This window comes from Salmo trutta, chromosome 31, assembly GCF_901001165.1.
Source record: "Salmo trutta chromosome 31, fSalTru1.1, whole genome shotgun sequence".
NCBI lineage: Eukaryota > Metazoa > Chordata > Actinopteri > Salmoniformes > Salmonidae > Salmo > Salmo trutta.
In genome coordinates this window covers 13773298-13796890 of record NC_042987.1, presented here as the reverse complement: position 1 = coordinate 13796890, position 23593 = coordinate 13773298, and the positions used below count along the sequence as shown (strand labels likewise).

The following is a 23593-nucleotide window of genomic DNA, read 5'->3' as shown; positions in this document are numbered from 1 at the left end:
GGGGATGATTTTTGCGGGTCAAGTTATTGTATGTGACTTGTAAGGAGTGCTATATTTCTGTAAGACTAGAGTTTACAGAAGCTCTGCTTATACCTGGTTCTCACATGCGTCCTTTGTCCTGATCTTGTCCACATTCTGATTCTTTCCACATTTTTAGACAGATGTAGAAGATTAAAAGACGCAATGTAATCTGATTGTGATCAGATCTTCTTGACTACCTCCGGAGGTAGTCAGACGCATTGTGTAGACAGATCTGGACAGTGAAACCATTTAAATGATCATAATCCCGCCCTCTAAAATCATTGACAGGCGATGCCATTCATTTATGCATCTTAAAATAAATGAAATATTATTTTGAAAGAATATCTGTGAAATGATTTGCATACAGTGAGCATATCGTTTACAGTGAGGGACAGGATATCTGCAACCTACAATGTGGGCACAATCAGAATGTGGATAAGATCAGGACAAAAGACACATGTTAGCACCAGGTATAAACGAGGCTAGAGTATGGATTATAGTACATCTCACCCTGTTGGAGGCCTACAGACAGCTGTGGAACTGAACTAGGTTAATCTGGTTCCGTGTACTGTATATGTGATATATCATTTGTGATTGACCTTAAGTAGTCATTAAATACTTAATACCCTCTTTTTATCAAGTGTAACGTTCTCAATCTTACGTGAAACGTGACGGATTATCTGGAAATGTAATCAACATTGTTTGGTGCATCGGTTAATCAATGTAGATCAGATCATCTACCCCTACACAACACGTGATATTTTCAATGCCTCCCTCCATATGGCTTCCTTCAACTACTTGGACCGGTTGTGTAACTGGGGTCTTGGCAATAATATTTGGTGCTAAAGGTAACTTTAAAAATCATTGGTCGTGAACCATGGTAACAGCTTAACTGAAACTCACTCATCCCTGTTGCGCCTGCTGGTGCGTAGGGCAAAAGGTTGCAACAAAGGCTCTCCACTTCGGACATCTTCTCCACCGTGCCCCAGCTCTGATATTGACAGGGCTGGGTTTCGACTTTAACAGAAAATAATGGGCAAATTGTAAATCATTTTCCCCACAACAAAAAAAGCAGAACAAGAAACAACTTTTGAGTCCACTTTATTGAGCTGTCGTGTTTTGAAATTTAGAGACCACTGACTGACAGCAATTGTCTAAATACTTAACCCAAGTCCTACAATAAAACTATGATAATAGGAAAGTGCAAAGTTCACTCGTCATTCTAAATAAAGCTTAAAATCATGTCATATTTAAACTAATATTCTACAGTACTCTTTTCTAAAATAAGCACGGGATTTGCTTGTCTTTACATGTGATAATGGAATCTTGTGATGTCCCAACTCAACTCGGATGCAAACACACACACCGCCAAAGCATTAAGAACTAAGTGTCACACATTTCATTATTTTAATAAGGAGAACATTGCAACTCATGAAAGGTAATGTGTTGTATATATATAAAAAAAAGAGACTAAATGCACACATAAGCAGACATTCAATTATCAATAAATACATGCATTCTTATTTTTTTTACATCAAAATGAAATATTTTCCCTATTGATCAAAACCAAAGATTTGGTACTTGACAGCTACCTCAAAGAGTTAAAAATGCTGGCTTTCGTGGGATAAGTTGCGACTATCTGGAGTAAAATAACACTGCAAAACTTACTAGTTCCTTGCCAAAATGAAGTTATCCATCTGAGTGAACACAGCTCAAGTCAGTGGTGCAAAACAATCGTTACGTAGTAATATAGTATCAACAGATTTCCTCCGCTCTCACTTCACTTTCATTAAGCTATAAGACATCAGGTCAATGAGTAAAGATGGTAGAAAGTTACAAAATGAAACTAAAAAAATAAAAGCAATTACTCAGGTACGTATGGTCCACTGTTCATAATACATGTGTTGACCCCACCTTTGTGTTCAACTTTACTTGACCGCGGACAAGATCTAACTACTAAAAAAGGAAATGCCATTTACCCAAAGTGCACAAAAAAAATGAATACAAAGAGCTAAATAGAGAGCCTGAGAAGTAACTGATGAATATAAATAAACCCCCCCCTTCTGTTTTACAATCTCCTATTAAAGTAAGTGGAAAATGGTTAAGACTATGATGAAGGACAAGGAAGACTGTCTCCAATCTTATCATAAACTATTAATGCAATATTGACAAGTTAACAGCAGTGGCACAAACACTATTTGAAGAATGTATCCAAATAACAACATTTTTTGCCAGTACATTATGCAGCACACTAATGCAATTGTTCAAACCGCTTACTCTGCTGTGCAGCTATTGGCTCAGAAGGATTCACTGTTTCTCCGGGTCCAGAATTGTTCATCGCTACATGTTATGTTCCTATGTCAGTGCGCTTAATGTGCTTAACAGACAAAGAGAAGACAAACATGCTTGCTAATAGAATCTAAAATCTTGCAGAGCACACAAGGACTTAATTCCATTAGGAGGCACAACAGGATATACTGAAGGGAAGTCTCTTAGTTAAAACAGGTGCTGCTGGAAGATGAGTCTTGCAGGGAGTCAGGGTAGACAGGTACTGTAGAGAAGTTGGAGAGAAAGAGGATTGATTCCGATGTCTGAGGTTCAGTTAAGTGACGTGTGTTTTGGCATCTCATCTACGGTGGGCAGAAATCAGCAAAGTAGGGGTGCTGCAATGCCTCCTCTGCAGAGATCCTCTGGACAGGATTACACTTCAAAAGATTCTAAAAGAAGAAAAAAAAGAGAATGCCGTACAAACGCATATTTGAGTCGCAACATTTCTTGAGCATTCAAGCACAGTTTCTAAACCCATAGGCGCAACATCGCAAAACTTCTGGGAACGCTTGCGAAACAGAACAGGGTTTGGGAAGTCCAAAATTCTTCCTTAGTTCATTTTCTCAAAATCTAAAAAGGCACAACCTAGATTCGAGCCAACGTCTTTAGTTTAAGATGTTATTACTCCAACCTCATGAAAGTGTCCAACTGACACATTTTCATTTTCGGCAAAAACAACTTTAGTGCCTTTGATTTGACAGCCTGCACATGAGCAGTTCGGCAAGAGCCGACCGTTCAGACCTGATGGCGTGTCTACACGTGAGCTTTGTTAGCTAACGTCGCTATGACATCGCCAACAAGTGTGATCGAGGATTTCTATTGGAGAAGCAGTTTTAGTCTATCTTCATGGGAGTCCCATACGGCGGCGCACAATTGGCCCAGCGTTGTCTGGGTTAGAGAAGGGTTTGGCCAGGGTAGGCCGTCATTGCAAAATAAGAATTTGTTCTTAACTGACTTGCCTAGTTAAATAAATAAAGTTCATACTGTATGTACTGTCTTTGATTCAAGTTATGTTTGGGAAAAGCATTGCACTGGCTCCACCTGGTGGTAAGTTGATATTCCCAGCTAAGCGGTCAACTAGTTACAAACTACACAACTCCAGACACATGCATGTTCTTTTAATGCCACTTGTGTGGGTTTACACATATGTATTTGTGCAAACATATGAATTCAGAGCTATACAATAGAAGAGTGAAGGACATTGATGTTAACATCAAGGGATGTTATAGCATGATAATACATTGTATACTGAATAATATAAATGGTGATTTTTTTTTTGGGGGGGGGGGGCAATACTAACCTGCAGCAGATCCCGTCCTGTGCTACTGAGTTTGGGGACAACATTCACCAGTGAGGTCGTGGCTGGATACATGGGGTACGGCTGTAGGCAAAAATAACAATAAGGGTAACGGATGTAAACAAACAGCAGCGCAGAAAATATTTGTTCCTTCTCTTAGAGATGAATCTGTGATCTGGAAACTGCCATTAATCTCATACCTTGTAAATCATATATTCACATTTTTCTAACAGGCAGTAGAAAACATGAATTTCTATATGATCAACTGTAATTCACAAAATGAGTGGGTTTGGCTACCTTGTAGTCTGGGAGCTTTGTCATTGTCTGCCACTGTTCTTCAGTTGGTGTACCCAACAATGTGCCACAACAGCATTAAGGAATGACTTTCACCACTAAATAGGACTCGTCAAGTTTAGTCATTACAATAGATTCATCTCAACAAAGTGGACCAACTTTAGTTCCTGTGTTTTGTTTCTACATACCACACAACAAATGGACAGTGTGCTGAACTTGGTGGTTAACTATCTATCTAAAACATCCCTGAAAGGATATCTGAAGATCCTCTTCAGCTGGTCGTCGACGTCATTACCCGGGAAAAGGGGCCTTCCAGCGTTTGCCAACTCTAAATAAATAAAAAAAATGATACAAGTTATTGAAGATTCAAAAAAGGCAGGAGGCAGACCTGCCAACCTTAAATATTTTTTGAGTACCACTTCAGCGCGGCATTGGACCCATTGGCAGTGAGCGTGTGACACCCCCCAGATCAAATCATAGGCAAATGCACCTGTTTTTAGCCTAATAATGATGTTGGCAGAAGAATCCCAGTATGAATGGTAGGCTATAGACCAGGGCTCTCCAACCCTGTCCCTGGAGAGCTACCATTCTGTAGGTTTTCGTTTCAATCCTTATCTAGTGCCCCTGATTCTAATAATTAGCTGGTTGATAAACTGAATCAGGTTAGTTACAACTGGGGTCAAAACGAAAACCTACAGGAGGCTAGCTCTCCAGGAACAGGGTTGGAGAGCCCGGCTATAGACCATTATGGGTACTTGGGAATTGGCTGGTCTTCAGTAGCTCACTAGAAAAGTTAATGTCAGGAAGTTAGAGCATTTTGAAAAACCTGTAAAAAAAATTAAAAAAAATCGAACTGCCATAAGTTATATCAAACAATGTAGCCAACACAGTTGTCTAGTCAAATACTATTTCCCAACTCCAGTCCTTGCGTACCACCAACAATACACATTTTAATTTTAGCCCCGGACAAGCACACCTGATTCAACTTGTCAACTAATCATCCTTCCCTCAATTAGTTGAATCTGGTGAGTTTGTCCGGGGCTACAACACAAAAGAGGACTGAAGTTTGGAAACACTGGTCTAGTATTTGATCCTAAATTAAATTGAGGTCTCAATGACGCTCATATTTTTTCTAGGTTAAATTTAGGGGTAATGATTATTCTAATTAATAGGTGTATTTATATAGATGGTCTTGTGAAAATGCGAAGTGGCTTCTTCATTTTGTTTGGGGACAAAATTCTAAATTAATTCAATTACTGGATGCAATGTAGTAGTCTGGCTTACTGTAGGCTATTTGGAATATGAAACAACTGAACGAGGCCTATATGAGCTTATTTCAGGTCTCCATCCCTGACCTCATCCATCAAGTTAGGTCTGACTAATACCATTCATTCAACATGCCTTGTCATCGTGAACTGACTGGGCTATTACCACATCATTAGCAGCATACTGTGATGTGTGTGTGTTCACAGTCAAAAGTGTGAAAACACATACTCATTCAAGGGTTTTTCTTTATTTTTACTATATTGTAGAACAATAGTGAAGACATCAAAACTATGAAATAACACATATGGAATCATGAAGTAACCAAAAAAGTATTAAACAAATCAAAATATATTACAGCTTTGCACACGCTTGGCATTCTCTCAACCAGAACTGGAATGCTTCTCCAACAGTCTCAAAAGGAGCTCCCACATATGCTGAGCACTTGTTGGCTGCTTTTCCTTTACTCTGTGGTAAAACTCATCCCAAACCATCTCAATTGGGTTGAGGTCGGGTGATTGTGGAGGCCAGGTCATCTGATGCAGCTCTCCATCACTCTCCTTTTTGGTCAAATAGCCCTTACACAGCATGGAGGTGTGTTTTGGGTTATTGTCCTGTTGAATCAAATGATAGTCCCACTAAGCGCAAACGAGATGGGATGGCGTATCGCTGCAGAATTCTGTGGTAGCCATGCTGGTTAAGCGTGCCTTGAATTCTAAATAAATCACAGTGTCACCAGCAAAGCAGCCCCACACCATCACACCACCTCCTCCATGCTTCACGGGAGGAACCACACATGCAGAGATCATCCATTCACCTACTCTGCGTCTCACAAAGACATGGCTGTTGGAAACAAAAATCTCAGACCAAAAGGACAGATTTACACCATTCTAATGTCCATTGCTCAGGTTTCTTGGCCCAAGCAATTGCAAAATAGTTGGGAAGAGATTTGCGATGTACCGATTCCATGGCACACTGTTTATGAATTGACACACAAAATGACGCCAGATTCAAAACTTTGATTTTTCCTGTTTAAATTATTATACAACATTTTTGAAACCAATATAATGTTATATATAAGGAGGCAGAGTCATTAGATAACTTATTTTGGTACTGTCCTTATGTAGCTCGTTTTTGGTCACAGGTCCAGGAATGGCTGAAGAATTGCAACATTTCCCTAGAGCAAATGCAGCAGATAGCAATACTGGGTGATTTGAAAAGTCATAGTCAATCAATCAATAATATAATAATTATTTAGCAAACATTTCTTAATTTACAATCTGTAGAAACTGAGAATAGAAAGGTTCAGTACTTTTGTGAAGCATCACAGCACAGTTGAAAAATATATGGCAAATAGAAATTAAGGGATAGATGGGAGGGGTTGAATGGAGCTGAAGGGTGGGACTAATAACAAATGTAAAACATACAGGGTCTGTAAAATGTATATAGGTTCAGAACTTTTGTGAAATAGCACAGATACAAATATATAGCAAATAGAAATCAAACTGGATGGACATCACAAATAGAGGAAGGCCAGGATTAAAAACAAAATATAACTATTGTAAAATAGATTGTGTCTGTAAAATGTGTATAGTATGTATAAGCTGGAAGTAGAAGCCAGGTGTTATTAATTAGTAGTTTTCTTCAATTAGGGGAGGGGTGGTAGGGTTTGCAGGGAATAATAAAGGAAGGTATATTCTAAAAAATATGTATGTAGGTACACTACCTTTCAATAGCTTGGGGTCACTTAGACATGTCCTTGTTTTTGAAAGAAAAGCAAATTTTTGTCCAATAACATCAAATTGATCAGAAATACAGTATAGAGCTTGCTAATGTTGTAAATGACTGTTGTAGCTGGAAACGGCTGATTTTTTATGGAATATCTACATAGGCGTACAGAGGCCCATTATCAGAAACCATCACTCCTGTGTTCCAAAGGCACGTTGTGTTAGCTAATCCAAGTGTATCATTTTAAAAGGCTAATTGATCATTAGAAAACCCTTTCGCAATTATGTTAGCACAGCTGAAAACTGTTGTAAAAACTGGCCTTATTTAGACTAGTTGAGTATCAGGAACTAGCATTTGTGGGTTCGATTACAGGCTCAAATATCTACACTGTATTTCTGATAAATTTTATGTTATTTTAAATGGACCAAAAAAAAAAAGGTGTTTTTCTTTAAAAAAAAAAACAATGACATTTCTAAAGTCCCAAGCTTAGTCCCAAACTTCTGAACGGTAGTGTATATATAGGGGACTGGAAATGATGCAGACAATTACATTGATTGAAGCAACAATCTAGCCGCAATATTAAAGCTTATCCACCCCCTAAAAAAAAAGTATCTTCTTATTGGTGTCCTTTAGGAGTGTTTTTTTTGCAGCAATTCTAACATGAAGGTCTGATTGACGCAGTCTCATCTGAACAGTTGATGTTGAGATGCGTCTCTTAGTTGAACTCTGTGAATCATTTACTTGGCCTTCAATCTGAGGTGCAGTTAACTCTAATTAACTTATCCTCTGCAGCAGAGCTGACTTTGGGTCTTCCTTCCTGTGGTGGTCCTCATGAGAGCCAGTTTTATCATAGCGCTTGACGGTTTTAACAACTGCACTTGAAGAAACTTTCAAAGTTCTTGAAAGTTTCCGGATTGACTGACCTTGATGTCTTAAAGTAACGATTGACTGTCATTTCTCTTTGCTTATTTGAGCTGTTCTTGCCATAATATGGACTTGGTCTTTTACCCAATAGGGCTATCTTCTGTATACCAACCCTACCTTGTCACAAACACAACTGATTGGCTCAAACACATTAAGGAAAGAAATTCCACAAATTAACAAGGCAAACCTGTTAATTGAAATGCATTCCAGGTGACTACCCCATTAAGCTGGTTGAGAGAATGCCAAGAGTGTGCAAAGCTGTCAAGGCAAAGGGTGGCTACTTTGAAGAATCTAAAATATATTTTGAATTGTTAAACACTTTTTTTGATTAATACATGATTCCATAGGTGTTATTTCATAGTTCTGATGTCTTCTATTATTCTACAATGCAGAAAATAGTCAAATAAATGAGTAGGTGTGTCCAAAGTTGACTGGTACTGTATGTCAATTAAGAACTGATTCATTAACATAGGCCTACTAAACTTTCACAGTCCAACATAACCTGTGAAGGATGGTATTAGCGGAACAGCTCTCTGCCATGTCTGTTTCCATCCACGCAGCGACGTGCACAGAACTTCCTGAACGTTTCCTTGCTTGTCAATGCACTCGTGCCTACTACCGTTGGGGAGATCAAAGCAAGTGGGGGCTACAAAGTGTTCTCGCATAGTTGACTAAACTTTGTAGCCAAATACCTTTGTTATAATGACGCCTTAGTTAAAAGCACTAACTACAAAATAATATTGGTTATGCGCTTGCCTAACTTATACAATTTGTTAGTCCATGTATTTGGCAAACAGTTTGTTCAACTTCACTATTTTTTCTACCCTTTTCCTCATGCAGCAGTGGTATGCGAAGTGGAGAGATGCCATCCAGCTCGAGGAAGGAAAATAGTACTACAATTACAGGAGCAGAGGGCTAGAGATTATTTCCAAAGATTGTCCATTAGCCTCTTCCTCTCTGTTTTTTCTCCTCGACTGAGTCCTCCGATTGGCTATGCTCCAACTTCAGACGGCTGAGTCAAAAACCACAACGTGCCAACGAGATGCCTCTTTTTGTGTATTTTCGGGTCGTTTTTCCATACCAGCATACTTTGACTTCAAATGACGTGCTTGGTACACAGCAACATGTGTGCAGGTTGGCAGGTCTGCAGAGGCCCCAACTTATTTGAGCGTTATAAAACACAGGTATGAACAGACCGTAAGATCATCCCCTTGAATTTGCGTCTCAATTTTGACCTTGACGTTACACATACCTGCAAATATGCATCCAGCAGACCACATGTCAATGGAGGTAGAATAAAGCTTAGCACCGAAGAGCACATCTGGGGGTCTATACCACAACGTCACAACCTTCAGAAAGAGAGAAGCTTGAGTGTCACCAGTAAGTTAGGCCAGTAATTGTTTGCCAGTATCCCAATTAATCATGTAATTGCATATAAAAGATGTAATCAATATCCCACCTCTGCTGAGTAACATCTCACTGGGATTCCAAAGGCTCGAGCCAAGCCAAAGTCAGCCAGCTTCAATTCCCCATTCTAAAATAATCAAATCATACCACATTGTAGTTTATTTAAAAAGGGAAATACTTTTCTCACTAACTAAGCAACAACATTTCTGTTTCAGCTAAGACAGACATACAGTATACAGCACAAATTTTTTTATTTTACCTTTATTTAACTAGGCAAGTCAGTTAAGACGGCCTAGGAACAGTGGGTTAACTGCCTTGTTCAGGGGCAGAACGACAGATTTGTACCTTGTCAGCTCGGGGATTCGATCTTGCAACCTTTCGGTTACTAGTCCAGCGCTCTAACCACTAGGCTACGCTGGCGCCCCAAAGTACAATGTGTACTTTAGGACTTTCAAGAACGAGAAATTAAAAACAGTCAACATTCCACTGACTTACCCTGTTGATGAGAAGGTTCTGTGGCTTCAGGTCTCTATGGAGAACATTCCGACTGTGGCAGAAGGCAAGCCCCTTCAACAGCTGGTACATGAATGACTGCACATACAGAAAATAGGAGAAGACTGAGTTAAGCACAGAGATACAGAAACACAAGGCAGTAATACTACAGTATTCTCACTATCAATGAGAGTCACTGGAGGTATTCTTCGGAGCTATAATTTTGCGATTGCAAAATCAACAATCAAAAAATCCCTGCTAGGGGGAAATGCAGATGAACCAATTCAACAACAAAGAATATGATCTACATGATCAGTCTCTGTGTGTAAAATAAAAAGTGGTTAATGTGAACCTAATCCAACTAAAAACTATAAGGAAAGCAATCCAATGTTATTTGTTGCCTAGACTTCACTGCAAATGACACTCAAGTCTTGAAAAAAAAAAACAATACACTAATATTGCAGTTAGCCATGACAGCCTTTATAATAGAATGCGTGTGACCACACACACACAACTAAATATTGCATTTGGGGAAAAAAAACATCCTAACCCTAGGATGCATATGCCGGGTCATGTTTTTTTTGTTGCTGTATTGATCCACAAAAATGTAATCTAATATTCCAGGAATTCCTTAAATAATGTGTCTTTAATGTTCTAACACCCTAGTTTTGTTTTTTAAATTTCTTATTGAAGTAAAAATAGTTTTTTTGCATCACTACCCCAAGTTTTCATGTGGGTCAAATATGACCTGTATGTATTTCCTATGGAAATCACTGCATTGCACTCATCAAACTGACCTTTCTTTTTGCTACAACAATAACATCTAAGTAATTAATCAAATATTTATGGTGTGATGAAAGAGAGCCATGCCACCACCACTCAGAGCAGCCAGGACCAGAAGAGGAAGTGGTGCCAGCTCTGCCCAAGCGCAAAAGGATAGAAAAGTCAGCTGCTGGTGTTCTCAGTGCAACACACCCGTCTGCAAAGAGCAGTCACATGCTTGTGGTTTGTAACAAATGCATGGACTAAGGCAGCATAAGTAAACATCACACACACACACACACACACACACACACACACACACACACACACTTTGTTCCTTTTAGTGTTCATGTTTTCTGAATTCACAATTGTTAGTCTTGTCATTTACATTGATGATGAACTTTGGATTTTCAAATAAAATGTTTTGAAATATTATAAAAACATGTTTACGGTGGTTTTACAGTGCCTTGCAAAAGTATTCATTCCCCTTGGCGTTTTTCCTATTTTGTTGCATTACAACCTGTAATTTAAATGGATTTTTATTTGGATTTAATGTAATGGACATACACAAAATAGTCCAAATTGGTGAAGTGAAATTAAAAAAATAACTTGTTTCAAGAAATTCAACAACAAAAAAGTGGTGTGTGCACATGTATTCACCCCCTTTGCTATGAAGCCCCTAAATAAGATCTGGTGCAACCAATTACCTTCAGAAGTCACATAATTAGTACAAAAAAATAAATAATAATTATAGATATTTTTTTGTACTAATTATGTGACTTCTGAAGGTAATTGGTTGCACCAGATCTTATTTATGGGCTATATATATATATATATATATAAAACCAGATAGGCCAGTTGAGAACAAGTTCTAATTTACAACTGCGACCTGGCCAAGATAAAGCAAAGCGACAAAAATAACACAGAGTTACACACAAACAATCGTACAGTCAATAACACAAAATAAAAATCTTTGTACAGTGTGTGCAAATGTAGAAGCAGAAATAAAGTCCACCTGTGTGCAATCTTAAGTGTCACATGATCTCAATGTATATATATACATATATATACACACACACACACACACACACATATATATATATATACACACACACACATACATACATACATACATACATACATACATACATACATACACCTGTTCTGAAAAGCCCCAGAGTCTGCAACACCAGTAAGCAAGGGGAAACACCAAGAAAGCGGCACCATGAAGACCAAGGAGCTCTCCCAACAGGTCAGGGACAAAGTTGTGGAGAAGTACAGATCAGGGTTGGGATATAAAAAATATCAGAAACTTTGAACATCCCACAGAGCATTAAAATCCATTAAATCCATTATTAAAAAAATGGAAAGAATATGGCACCACAACAAACCTGCCAAGAGAGGGCCACCCACCAAAACTCACGGACCAGGCAAGGAGGGCATTAACCAGAGAGGCAACGAAGAGAGCAAAGTCAACCCTGAATGAGCTGCAAAGCTCCACAGCGGAGATTGGAGAATCTGTCCATAGGACCACTTTAAGCCGTACACTCCAGAGTTGGGCTTCACTGAAGAGCAGCCAAAAAAAAAACATTGCTTAAAGAAAAAAAATAAACAAACACATTTGGTGTTCGCCAAAAGGCACGTGGGAGACTTCCCAAACATATGGAAGAAGGTACTCTGGTCAGATGAGACTAAAATGTAGCTTTTTGGCCATCATGGAAAAGCTGTTTGGCACAAACCCAACACCTCTCATCAGCCCGAGAACACCATCCCCACAGTGAAGCATGATGGTGGCAGCATCATGCTGTGGGGATGTTTTTCCCTCATCGGCAGGGACTGGGAAACTGGTCAGAATTGAAGGAATGATGGATGTCGCTAAATACAGGGAAATTCTTGAGGGAACATGTTTCAGTCTTCCAGAGATTTGAGACTGGGATGGAGGTTCACCTTCCAGCAGGACAATGACCCTAAGCATACTGCTAAAGCAACACTTGAGTGGTTTAAGGTGAAACATTTAAATGTCTTGGAATGACCTAGTCAAATCCCAGACCTCAATCCAATTGAGAATCTGTAGTATGACTTAAAGATTGCTGTACACCAGTAGAACCCATCCAACTTGAAGGAGCTGGAGCAGTTTTGCCTTGAAGAATGGGCAAAAATCCCAGTGGCTAGATGTGCCAAGCTTATAGAGAAAACCACAAGAGACTTGCAGCTGTAATTATTGCAAAAGGTGGCTCTACAAAGTACTGACTTTGGGGGGGTGAAAAGTTATGTACGCTCAAGCTCTTGTTTTTTTGTGTTATTTCTTGTTTGTTTCACAATAAAAAATATTTTCCATCTTCAAAGTGGTAGGCATGTGTAAATCAAATGATACAAAACACCCAAATAAATCAATTATAATTCCAGGTTGTAAGGCAACAAAATAGGAAAAATGCCAAGGGGGAGGAATACTTTCACAAGCCACTGTATTTTGTTCTTCACACTAAAAGGTTGAATGTGAAACTTTGTAAGATTGATTGTAAGAAAAATATGCTAATATTTTCAATAGCTGTTATGAATTTTCATAATATATTATCATTGAAATGTGTATCAAACTGTTGAAGAGCGACTAAAAACATTTCAAACAAAATTATTATCGAAAGGTACAAATCACTCAAAATAATTATGTTCCACAAAATGGATAATATTTTAGACCCATATAAATAAAACAGATATTACATTATGGGGTCATTTTGACCCCGCATATGCATTCTTGGGGCGCCATGTTTACTCTGCATCCTAGGGTTAAAAGTAGAAATAGAATGAAACAAACAGGCATTCTGTTTGCTCTATTATAGTGGCCACTATAGTAGACATCGAACAAGTGCACAAGGCTACATGTGTGCAAAAATACACCCCCCCCAGTCACACAAGTGTTACTGTCAAGTTCAACACAACAAAAGCAATACCTTTGGGCTACACTGCACATTATTACACTGTACACCTTCTGCCTGTGGACATCAGTTCTACAATGTGCCAGCAGAGCATGATACCCTTTGTTGGCATCTCTTTCAGGCAGCGAGTACACCAGTGGCATACCCCTTTTTATCCACTTTATTGAAAGAGGGAAAGTGCGTGGCGTTTCTTTCACTTCTATTGACATCTAGCATAATAAGCCAGGCCCCAGCTACACTTGATGCCTGAATCCACTTAGTTAACAAGCAACGCCTCATTTTCACCTATTTCTCTCATTCTGAAAATTAACTACATAGAGAAAACATTAGTTCACAGATAGTAGTTAGTTCGCTAGTTAACATTCACAGATTGCCAAGGTCCAGTAAGCAACTCCCACGTTATAACTTGATGAACAGTGTTGTGCCGAAAATCTCCCCCTGCCAGAATCCATAATTGTCAGTTACACGATAATTGTGCCAGGACCGAATAGCAATGACTCACCTTGACCGTTTCTGGATCTAGGTCTCCATTGCAGCTGTCAAAATACTTCTTTAGATCCTGTGGTTGTAAAAGTCACAGGTTCTATCAGCAACATTACATTTCTTCTCATCATATCAAACTGGTGAAAAGTACAAAACCCTTATAGTTGAACCTGCGGTCACATTTATTTTAAAATGGTCAGTCAAGTCTATTGGTAAATTGTCATAACTACAAACTCCTCTTTATACAATAATGTAATCTGCATTCATCTGGCAACAACGCAACACTCACCTGATCACAAAATTCAAACACCAATGTTAACTTCTTGTCACTGTGCAGAACATCATGCAACCTAGCGAAAACAAAATGAAATGTCAATTAAACTCTTTGCATGGCTAGATATTTAATCTAATGCTAATTATAACACTCTTGAAAAGTAACTACTAGTTACTGAGTCAGGCCGGTCTAACTATGCTATGACATGAATACATTTAGCTAGCTATGTATTTTCAGAATTTGACAAATTTCTTCAGACCTACCTCACAATGTTTTTATGCTTCAGTTCTTTCAGGAGGCAAATTTCTCGTAGGGCAGAACTTGGGACCCCCTACAAGAAACAAAGGGTGTAATCATTGGCCAAACAGCTGCTAAAACAATCATTTTAGTTCGGTCCTAATTTCAGGTAGGTCCCTCCATGCCACTGTAAAAACACTTGCAGTCGTAAGCAGGTGACAAAGTGGTGTCATTTGAAAACTCGAGTCCTATCAAACAGACCAGTAAACATTTCACACCTGCAGTGGGAGCTCTCTTCGGGCTTGATGCTGTGAGTGTGAAACGTTTTGCAACAGAATCTGCTTTATGAATACGCCCTAGCGTACAGCAGCAACCAAATTGAGCCATCAAAAAATATGCTAACCAGTTGGACAGCAAGCTAAAGTACCTGTATTTGTAGTCTCAAAAATTCCTACCTCATCGTCGTCATCCAATCTCACTCTTTTCAAAGCCACGATTTCGTGCGTTTCTCTGTTTTTTGCTTTGAAAACAGTTCCATATGTACCTGGAGAAAGAAATCACAACGTTCGCTAGCTAACTTGACTGAATGGGTTGTGTTAATTAGCAAGGTAGCTAGCTAACTTGCCCAGGACTGGGCTAACTAGTTTCATTATTTACATAGAATAATGAAAAGCTAACTAGCAGTGAACTTCAACGAATTTAACTAGATGCCGACGAATATAATAACGTAGGTTACATATTTTTATAGATACGTCAACATATTTCTCGCGAACTAGCTATATTTTGTTAACACAAGCTAACGCGTCAGACAACTAGCTACTAGTAATGTAGGTAACTAACGTTAGCTAAATGTTGTCGTTGTAACTTATGCTTGCTGCTAACGTTAGTAAATACTACCAAATATATAAACACTATCAAACGTGTCACTTAGCAATGACTTGTCATTTAAAATTACGGATATGATGCCTGCTAACATTAACTATTAGCTAGTAGCAGTCATAGCAATGCTAACGGGCAACATTCTCAGCAAGATAAATCCTGGGAAAGAAACAGACACTTACCCTCTCCAATCTTTTCAAGCTTTTCATACTTCTGCATATTTTGTCAATAAAGCTAGTCTTTAACTAGCTAACTTGTGAAAAGCAGCCCCAGGGTTTGGGGATATTTGTGATACGCGTTAGCTAGCTGTTCTCAGCTACAATGATGCTGCTACATGGGCATCTAAAGGCCAGATTATGAACTGCATGCAAAATCGCCCATTTCCAGTCAAAAATAATTATGAACCTGTTTCACTGTCATTCTCATGTGGTCAATCAGAAATGTTTACTAAAAAGCAATACTCCATTTTGTTCCAATGTTCCCTAGTAAATAAATTAAACAGCCTGTTAATGGATTTAGCTAGCCTAGATCCACCATTTTCACATCGTATCATCTGTTCAGACAATGATCATTATAAATGCCCCCCTCAAAGTCTTGCTAAATTTACTGATATATACAGGTCAGGTTCAAGTAACCCTTTAAAAACCTCAATCACATACTGTAGTGTACAGTTCGTATTCTCTTCCTATTAACAGCACATGATAAACACTTGCAATTTCTGCAGCCTCGGGGCACAATAAAATATGATCGCGTTTGTCCACCCATACATTTGGCTTGTATAAAATGGAATTTGACATTGGACCATTAAACTAAAGTAACTTTACACCAACATCAAACTAGTTATAAAACATACACATCTTTTTCATTTCTTAGGCAAAGGATATCCTTTATGTCACAAACGTACATTACGGGAAGTATTTTCAGTTCACATTGTAGGCCTACAGTTCTGTGCTATATCAAAGTCAGGGCTGCCAACTTTTGAAGAAAGCTTGGAGTGAGGTTTACCATGTGAATTTCATTGCCCCCTGACACAACCCCTAGATGGGGGACTGGGGGTCCTCCCCCAGGAAGATTTTACTGTTTTAAAGCTCATTTCCTACAATTCTACGTATTTTTACATGGCTAAGGCCTATGACCAGTGTGGGAAAATATGTGTATTCAGGAGGCTTTGAACATTAAATGAACACCCAATATTCAACGACTTTGTTACTTTTAGGCTTTTGGGTGATGAAATGTAAAGTAGGCTAATATTTTATTTTTTTACATTATTTTAGGTGGTTTGACACTTTATTCAGACATTAATGAAATGAGATAGGGAGACAGGCAAAATGCTAGAAACAGTGAGACGTTTGCAAGAAGGGATTGATCCCTGTTCTCAGGTTGTATGTGACACGTGCCGGGGAGTGTTACCACTACGCCAAGTCTCTGCACAGGACATTTTTATATTGATGGCAGTGGGTAACCACATCATAGATTACAGTTTGCTTGTCCATAGACTGCTTTCAAGGTAAGGACACCAAGATTTTAAAATTGGTCATTTGAGTGAACTCTCTCTTTAAAATACAGATGGAAGAAAATCCTGCTTGCTCTCCAGAAGGGTTGGCCATCCCTGATCTATGTTTCCCAAGTGCTGGATGTTTGAAAATGTTCATATTATAACATTAATATAACATTATAATTAATTTCACCCAACCTTCAAGAAATATCTAATGAATATGCAGATGGTTTAAAGATCCTTGCCATCATCTTACTCTACATAGACAAAATATGATGTGTTTATGAGTTGTGAGTCCCCCTACCATCTCTGCCTAGCATGTGCACAATAATAAAATGTAAAAAAATTATATTTGATTGCTGGAGCCTTTAATATCCAATGCTTATTTGTATGACTTATCTTGTTCAAAACTGTCCATGAACGGCTGCAAAAATACATAGCCTCATATAATTAATTTTCAAAGACACAAGTACAGTGCATTCGGAAAGTATTCAGACCCCTTGACTTTTTCCACATTTTGTTACAATACAGCCTTATTCTAAAAATGGTTAAAATAATTTTTTGCCCTCATCAATCTACACACAATACCCCATAATGACAAAGTGAAAACAGGTTTTTTGAAATTTTTGCTAAATTATATTAAAAAAAAAAAAAAAAACGGAAATACCTTATTTACATAAGTATTCAGACCTTTTGATATGAGAGTCAAAATGTAGCTCAGGTGCATCCTGTTTCTAGTGATAATCCTTCAGATGTTTCTACAACTTGATTGGAGTCTACCTGTGGTAAATTCAATTGATTGGACATGATTTGGAAAGGCACACACCTGTCTATATAAGGTCCCACAGTTGACAGTGCATGTCAGAGCAAAAACCAAGCCATGAGGTTGAAGGAATTGTCCTCAGAGCTTTGTGTGTCAATGCACAGGTCTGGGGAAGGGTACAAAATGACAAGCGCCTGAATGCCAAGCGTCACGTCTGGAGGAAACTTGGCACCATCCCTACGGTAAAGCATGGTGGTGGCAGCATCATGTTTTTTAGCGGCAGGAACTAGGAGACTAGTCAGGATTGAGGGAAAGATGAACAGAGCAAAGTACGGAGAGATCATTGATGAAAACCTGCTCTAGAGCACACAGAACCTCAGACTGGGGCGAAGGTTCACCTTCCAACAGGACAACGACCCTAAACACACAGCCAAGACAACGCAGGAGTGGCTTCGGGACAAGTCTCTGAATGTCCTTGAGTGGCCCAGCCAGAGCCCGATCGAACATCTCTGGAGAGACCTGAAAATAGCTGTGCAGCAATGCTCCCCATCCAACCTGACAGAGCTTGAGAGGATCTGCAGAGACAAATGGAAGAATCTCCCCAAATACAGGTGTGCCAAGCTTGTAGCGTCATACCCAAGAAGACTCAAGGTTGTATTCACTGCCAAAGGTGCTTCAACAAAGTACTGAGTAAAGGGTCTGAATACTTATGTAAATGTGATATTTCAGTTTTTAATACATTTGGCAAAAAGAAATCTAACCTGTTTTTGCTTTGTCATTATGAGGTATTGTGTGTAGATTTGAATACAGTCCAAATGCACTGTAGTCATATCAGATTTCAAATATGTGATTAGTGGAATATTAAAATAAGTGTGTGGAATAACAGTAGTGTTCTTGCTGACTAGCACAGTAATTACCCAATATTTTAGCCCATTGTTAAGGATGAGAATTGTTCCATTGATCAGACTAAACTAAGTAAATAGCTAATAAAATCTCCTGAAGACAATATGACATGAATCTGCCCCTACACTCTACCCAAATTATTTTATATTTAACGTTCCCCTTCTAGAATCAAACTTACACTTTTGGGTTCACAATCTGGTTGACAAAATTATTTTCATAATTACAAAGCAAGTCATCCTACCAAACTTCCTTGCTAAAAGATACTGTAGGTCTGTCTGTTGCCTTTTTGTTGTCACAGTCTAAATGCCAATCACCAATCGAGGGGACTAATGCAAGTGTGGATTAAATCGACTTTAGTACATGCTGTCAGAAGACTGCAGTCTGCAATAAGATGGGAGTAACAGCAACCTAATTTTGTTGAAAACATTGTACATGAAAAAGCGCTACCGTGCTGCTCTCTTTAGTTTTATAAACTCAGAAAATTATTTTCTCTCTCCATTCAGCTCCACTCTAATCTTGAGGGGCGTTTCTTTAAAACACGCATCCAATCACCTTGATCCTTTACATAACTAGACCAATCATATGCTTCAATGTGAAGCGGTTCACAGTGCTGTGGCAAGACAGGACAATGATAGTACAATGATAGAGATTCCACTCGTGATGTTAAATTGCAGGCGCAAATGCTCCGATTTCAAAACGATTTGGAGCACAGTCGAAAGGTTCACGTGCTGACTATACAATGGACTAATTTGAAAAATAAAAGCAGTACTTTACAATTCGTGAGATATAAGAGGTGTGCCGTGAGAGCGTGAAAAGAGGGTCAAATGCGTGCGTTTGTCTCACGGCCAATCAGTGAGAGTTGGCAGCTCTGCAAAGTACTGTTCACATCTGTCCCTCTGATCTCTGCCTGCGGATGAGGTCAGCATACAGCCCTCCTTTGTTCAGCAATTCCATGTGAGTTCCAGCCTAGGAAGAGAAGATACCTGTGTGTCCACAGAGATACAATATTCAATAAAAGCACTTACTGTAAAAGCACTTTGTGACAACTGCTTATGTAAAAAGGGCTTTATAAATACATCTGATTGATTGATTGATTGATTGAGAAAAGAGGAATGCATTGAGTATGTGTGTCTTGGGTTTATTAGAGTGGTATAGACTTGTAATAAATCAGGACTTTATAACATTCTGGGAGACTCACTCAAAAATCGATGTTTTGTTCTCACTAATGTGTTGTCACTTACCCACCACAGGGTTGTATTCATCTGGAAAGTCTGTGAGGAAGCGGTGGTCATTGGCCTGCTTGGCAGCGTTGATGACCTCAGCATCAGTAGCCCCCGCTTACCAAAGCAAATGTTCTCCATCACAGCACAGGCTCCTGCAAGCATGGGAGGAAAATGTACACAAAGTAACTTTGTTTTTAGTGTTATGACAAAATCACATAAAAAGGCCATGTCATACTGAGGATAGCAACTAAGCATACTAAAACAGCTCCTGAAGACAGATCCTAGAACAAATCACCCAAAAATCAATCCTCATATGCACTAGAAAACATATACAGCTGTGTGTGTAGAATGATTACAGTAGGATATTTACCTGATTGATGAATCTAATTACTTGTCCTCTGGGATGGGTCCAGTGTCCGGATATCCAGGCCATCCAACATGATCACACCACTGCTGGGGTCAAAGAAACACTCCAGCAAGGAGGCCACTGTAGACATCCCTGCTGTGTAGGAGAGCCATAACTAATCACATAATTTTCATAAATATATCATTAGGTTCCATATAATTATACTATTTTCAGACTAATGTTTCTACAATCTCATTATAGGCCCTTTGTTTATGTAATCAGACTAATTGAGTGTATGTTTCCATGGAAACACATGGGACATTACCTCCTGGTTCTCCAACGATAGCAACAGTCACAGAGAGGGGGATGATGAGGTTGAAGTTCTTCAGGATCTGTTGGCCAGGTCTAATTGGGTAACTGTAAGAAAACAAAGAAAAAAACGGCACTCACTGATACAAATAATGTGTGTGTCTGTCTTTGTGTTAATACTGTCTTTCTGACATGATCTTGCCTGAAGGTGACGTTCATGAAGTCCACGCATCCTGTCAGAGATTTGTCAGGGATGCATCCGCGCCCTGTCCATGGAAATGGAGGCTCCAAAGACAGGTACTCGAAAACACGGGCCCCAGAGCTGAGGGCTCTCACCAACTGGAAAACACGGTAGAATATAGTTTCTCATGGCCATATCAACTGATCACCTTTTGAATCCTAGATGGATAGTAATGTATTATGTGAAACCTGGCACCATCCCTACGGTGAAGCATGGTGGTGGCAGCATCATGCTGCGGGGGTGTTTTTCACCGGAAGCGACTGGGAGACTGGTCAGGATCGAGGCAAAGATGAATGGAGCAAAGTACAGAGAGATCCTTGATGAAAACCTGCTCCAGAGCACTCAGGACCTCAGACTGGGGCGAAGGTTCACCTTCCAACAGGACAACTTCCCTAAGCACACAGCCTAGACAACGTATTAAGTAAAGGGTCTGAATACCTATGTAAATGTGATGTTTTTATTTTTATAAATTGGAAAAATGTCTAATAACCTGTTTTGCTTTGTCATTATGGCATGGTGGCATGGTGTGTAGATTGATGAGGAATTTTTTTTTAAATAAATTTTAGAATAAGGCTGTAAATGTAAAAACAAAGTTGGAAAATCAAGGCTTCTGAATACTTTCCAAAGGCACTGTAGGACCACAATGGAAATAAGACTCCGGACTTTGTGTTCTTATCCTCAATTACATTTTACATTTTAGTCATTTAGCAGACGCTCTTGTCCAGAGCGACTTACAGTAGTGAATGCATACATTTCATACATTTTTTTTTTCTCCCCGTACTGGTCCCCCGTGGGAATCGAACCCACAACCCTGGCGTTGCAAACACCATGCTCTACCAACTGAGCCACACGGGACCACTCAATGATTTCTAATGTATGTAAATCTTGTCTCCAGCTGGAGTAGCCTACTACTTTTAATTATCCAATAAATTCATACGTACACAGCCATACCTGAACGATGACCAGTTTGAAGGAAGACTTGAACATTCAAACGGTTCACAAGCATGCCAGTCTTGTTGGCATCAAAGAAGGCTACATCTTGCCTGAAACAATAACGGAACTATTGTATTAGCAAGACTGATAGTTGGACAGTAGGTAGTTGGTCTAGTGACATCTAGTCAGTCACCCAACTCCATGTCTTGGAACTGGTCTATTCTACCTTCTGCTTGCAATAGAGAAATAACTGCAACTGTATGTATCCCTGAGTAAAGATTGAAAAGGGTCTTCCCCATGTCTGCTGCTACTCGCTCCCCTACCCTAGAAAGCAGGATGCTGTAACCAGCAAATATATTTCATGACCATATATTTTACTATGTATTTGACAGATATAGATTCTTCAATCTACAGTTAAATTTAAATTAGATCATGAACAACTTATTTGGAGATCAGCGACTTCAGAGCAGGTTCCCTCATCGCTCATGCAATTCCAAGTATGCTCTCTCATGTAGCGTGCCACTATGTTCACCAGATTGCCCAACAGAGGAATTTGAATATTCAAGATGGCAGCACCAAAAGCAAGCTGGGAAAAAATACATGATTGGTTCATTCCATTCCAAATGAGGTATCTGAAATCACTCAACATTTCAACACTAGGAAAATACAATAAGATCAACGACCACTGGAGTTTGGCCTACATGTTACAGTCCAGTACCCTTACAAAAAAGATTGTAGTTTTGAAACTGTGCAGAAACTGCAACTGACTGTGGTATTTTGGACGCAGTAATTGCAGAATAACTGAACTGCAGTTATACTGCACTGGAACTGCAGTTATACTGCAAAATTACTGCAATGTATTGCAGTTATACTGAACTCTGACTGCAATCTTTTTTTGTAAGGGTAGTGTTAAGTTGCTCACCACGACAGCCCCAAGAAGGGCAAAGAGCTGGGGTTTGACAAACTCCCAGAGGATATGCCAGTCGACAGGATGAACTTCCGCACTGCCCCTTGGTCTTGACGTCCGGTAGGCCGATTTGCAGACTGCTCGTTGAGCCAGACCCCAGATATGTCCAGCAGCTTTACTAGGCTGTCCAGAGAAGTTGCCTGCATTGGCTAATTGTGTTGTGTATAGCCGTGATCTGTAACGAAAACAATAATGTTAGGTTTCAAATATTCAACCTTTATTCAAAGGAGAATGACTAGAATGGCCTGTAAGGGTTCATCCTCAAAAAGAAAACCCTACTAAGATGAATTTCTGGGTGATTACATGTATAATTTACAACAACCTGTACTATTTGTAGTGTGATCTTTATTGTGCAAGTTTGACAAACATGGACAACATGAGCTTGACAGCTGTGTGGTGGGCTTCTCATTAGACTTATTGTTATGTGAATCAAACAAGTTACAAGTACATTGGGAAACTTCTGGATGGTCGATTACCACCACTTTTTAATGTGAACAGTAAACGACACTACTACTTTGGGATAGAGGTGGCCTAATTCATCAGGGGCGTATTCATTACGCCGACTATGTTGCAAACGTTTCTTAAACGGAAGCAAACTGAACGAAACGGGGAGGAACCTACCTGAATTTGTGCAATATAAACTTTTTTGCACGTGTTTGGCTAACGAGTACACACATGATCAGCTGACTACCGGCATTAGTCGACTAGCAAGTTGTCCTCCATAAATCGTTTGTTGCTGTGGTGTTGAAACATTTTTTCACGTAAATTTAACAAAATGCAAATAAACTGAGCACTTAGCTCAGAAGTGTACAACAGGGTTAGTTCTTTGGCTACAAGCTTGAACAACATCAAGGCTGCCATGTTGACACTATCCCAGAATGCATCTCATTTACAATTTACTGTACATGGCAATAATATCAAAACATGCATTTTGGTCACGAAAAACAATATGGCCATAACTTCATTTTTGTGTTGCTCCTTTTCTTGATCATCATTGGCAACGATTTTGTCTGCCAGTGGGGTGAAGTGGGGTGAAAGTCGTCTTGAGGAAGTGACGATCGTTAAAACCAAGTGACGTCGAATGATGTTTT

General features: G+C 39.2%; 2 protein-coding genes across 6 annotated transcripts; both read right to left on the bottom strand.

Moving 5' to 3' along the window:
• Positions 1-1106: 1106 nt before the first annotated feature.
• LOC115169592 (cyclin-dependent-like kinase 5) lies at positions 1107-17359 on the bottom strand. The gene is made up of 12 exons (XM_029725349.1): positions 15505-17359; positions 14899-14987; positions 14470-14537; positions 14222-14282; positions 13952-14008; positions 9758-9853; positions 9315-9389; positions 9108-9204; positions 4199-4268; positions 3944-4004; positions 3650-3730; positions 1107-2738 (listed from the first exon to the last, which is right to left on the bottom strand). Exons 1-12 carry the CDS (start codon positions 15539-15541, stop codon positions 2652-2654), a joined length of 879 nt encoding a protein of 292 aa, XP_029581209.1. The 5' UTR covers positions 15542-17359; the 3' UTR covers positions 1107-2651.
• A 1460-nt stretch (positions 17360-18819) lies between these two features.
• On the bottom strand, positions 18820-23528 carry LOC115169590 (ATP-binding cassette sub-family B member 8, mitochondrial). 5 transcript variants are annotated; one of them, XM_029725348.1, is made up of 7 exons: positions 23463-23528; positions 22458-22677; positions 20564-20700; positions 20378-20469; positions 20077-20208; positions 19725-19858; positions 18820-19466 (listed from the first exon to the last, which is right to left on the bottom strand). In XM_029725348.1, exons 1-5 carry the CDS (start codon positions 23495-23497, stop codon positions 20090-20092), a joined length of 603 nt encoding a protein of 200 aa, XP_029581208.1. In that variant the 5' UTR covers positions 23498-23528; the 3' UTR covers positions 18820-19466; positions 19725-19858; positions 20077-20089. The 5 variants fall into 5 exon arrangements, 3 of the variants coding, with proteins under 3 accessions (XP_029581208.1, XP_029581206.1, XP_029581207.1); XM_029725346.1 differs by lacking the exon at positions 23463-23528 and adding an exon at positions 23124-23447; XM_029725347.1 differs by lacking the exon at positions 23463-23528 and adding an exon at positions 23124-23447 and having other exon boundaries at positions 20077-20205.
• Positions 23529-23593: the final 65 nt, after the last annotated feature.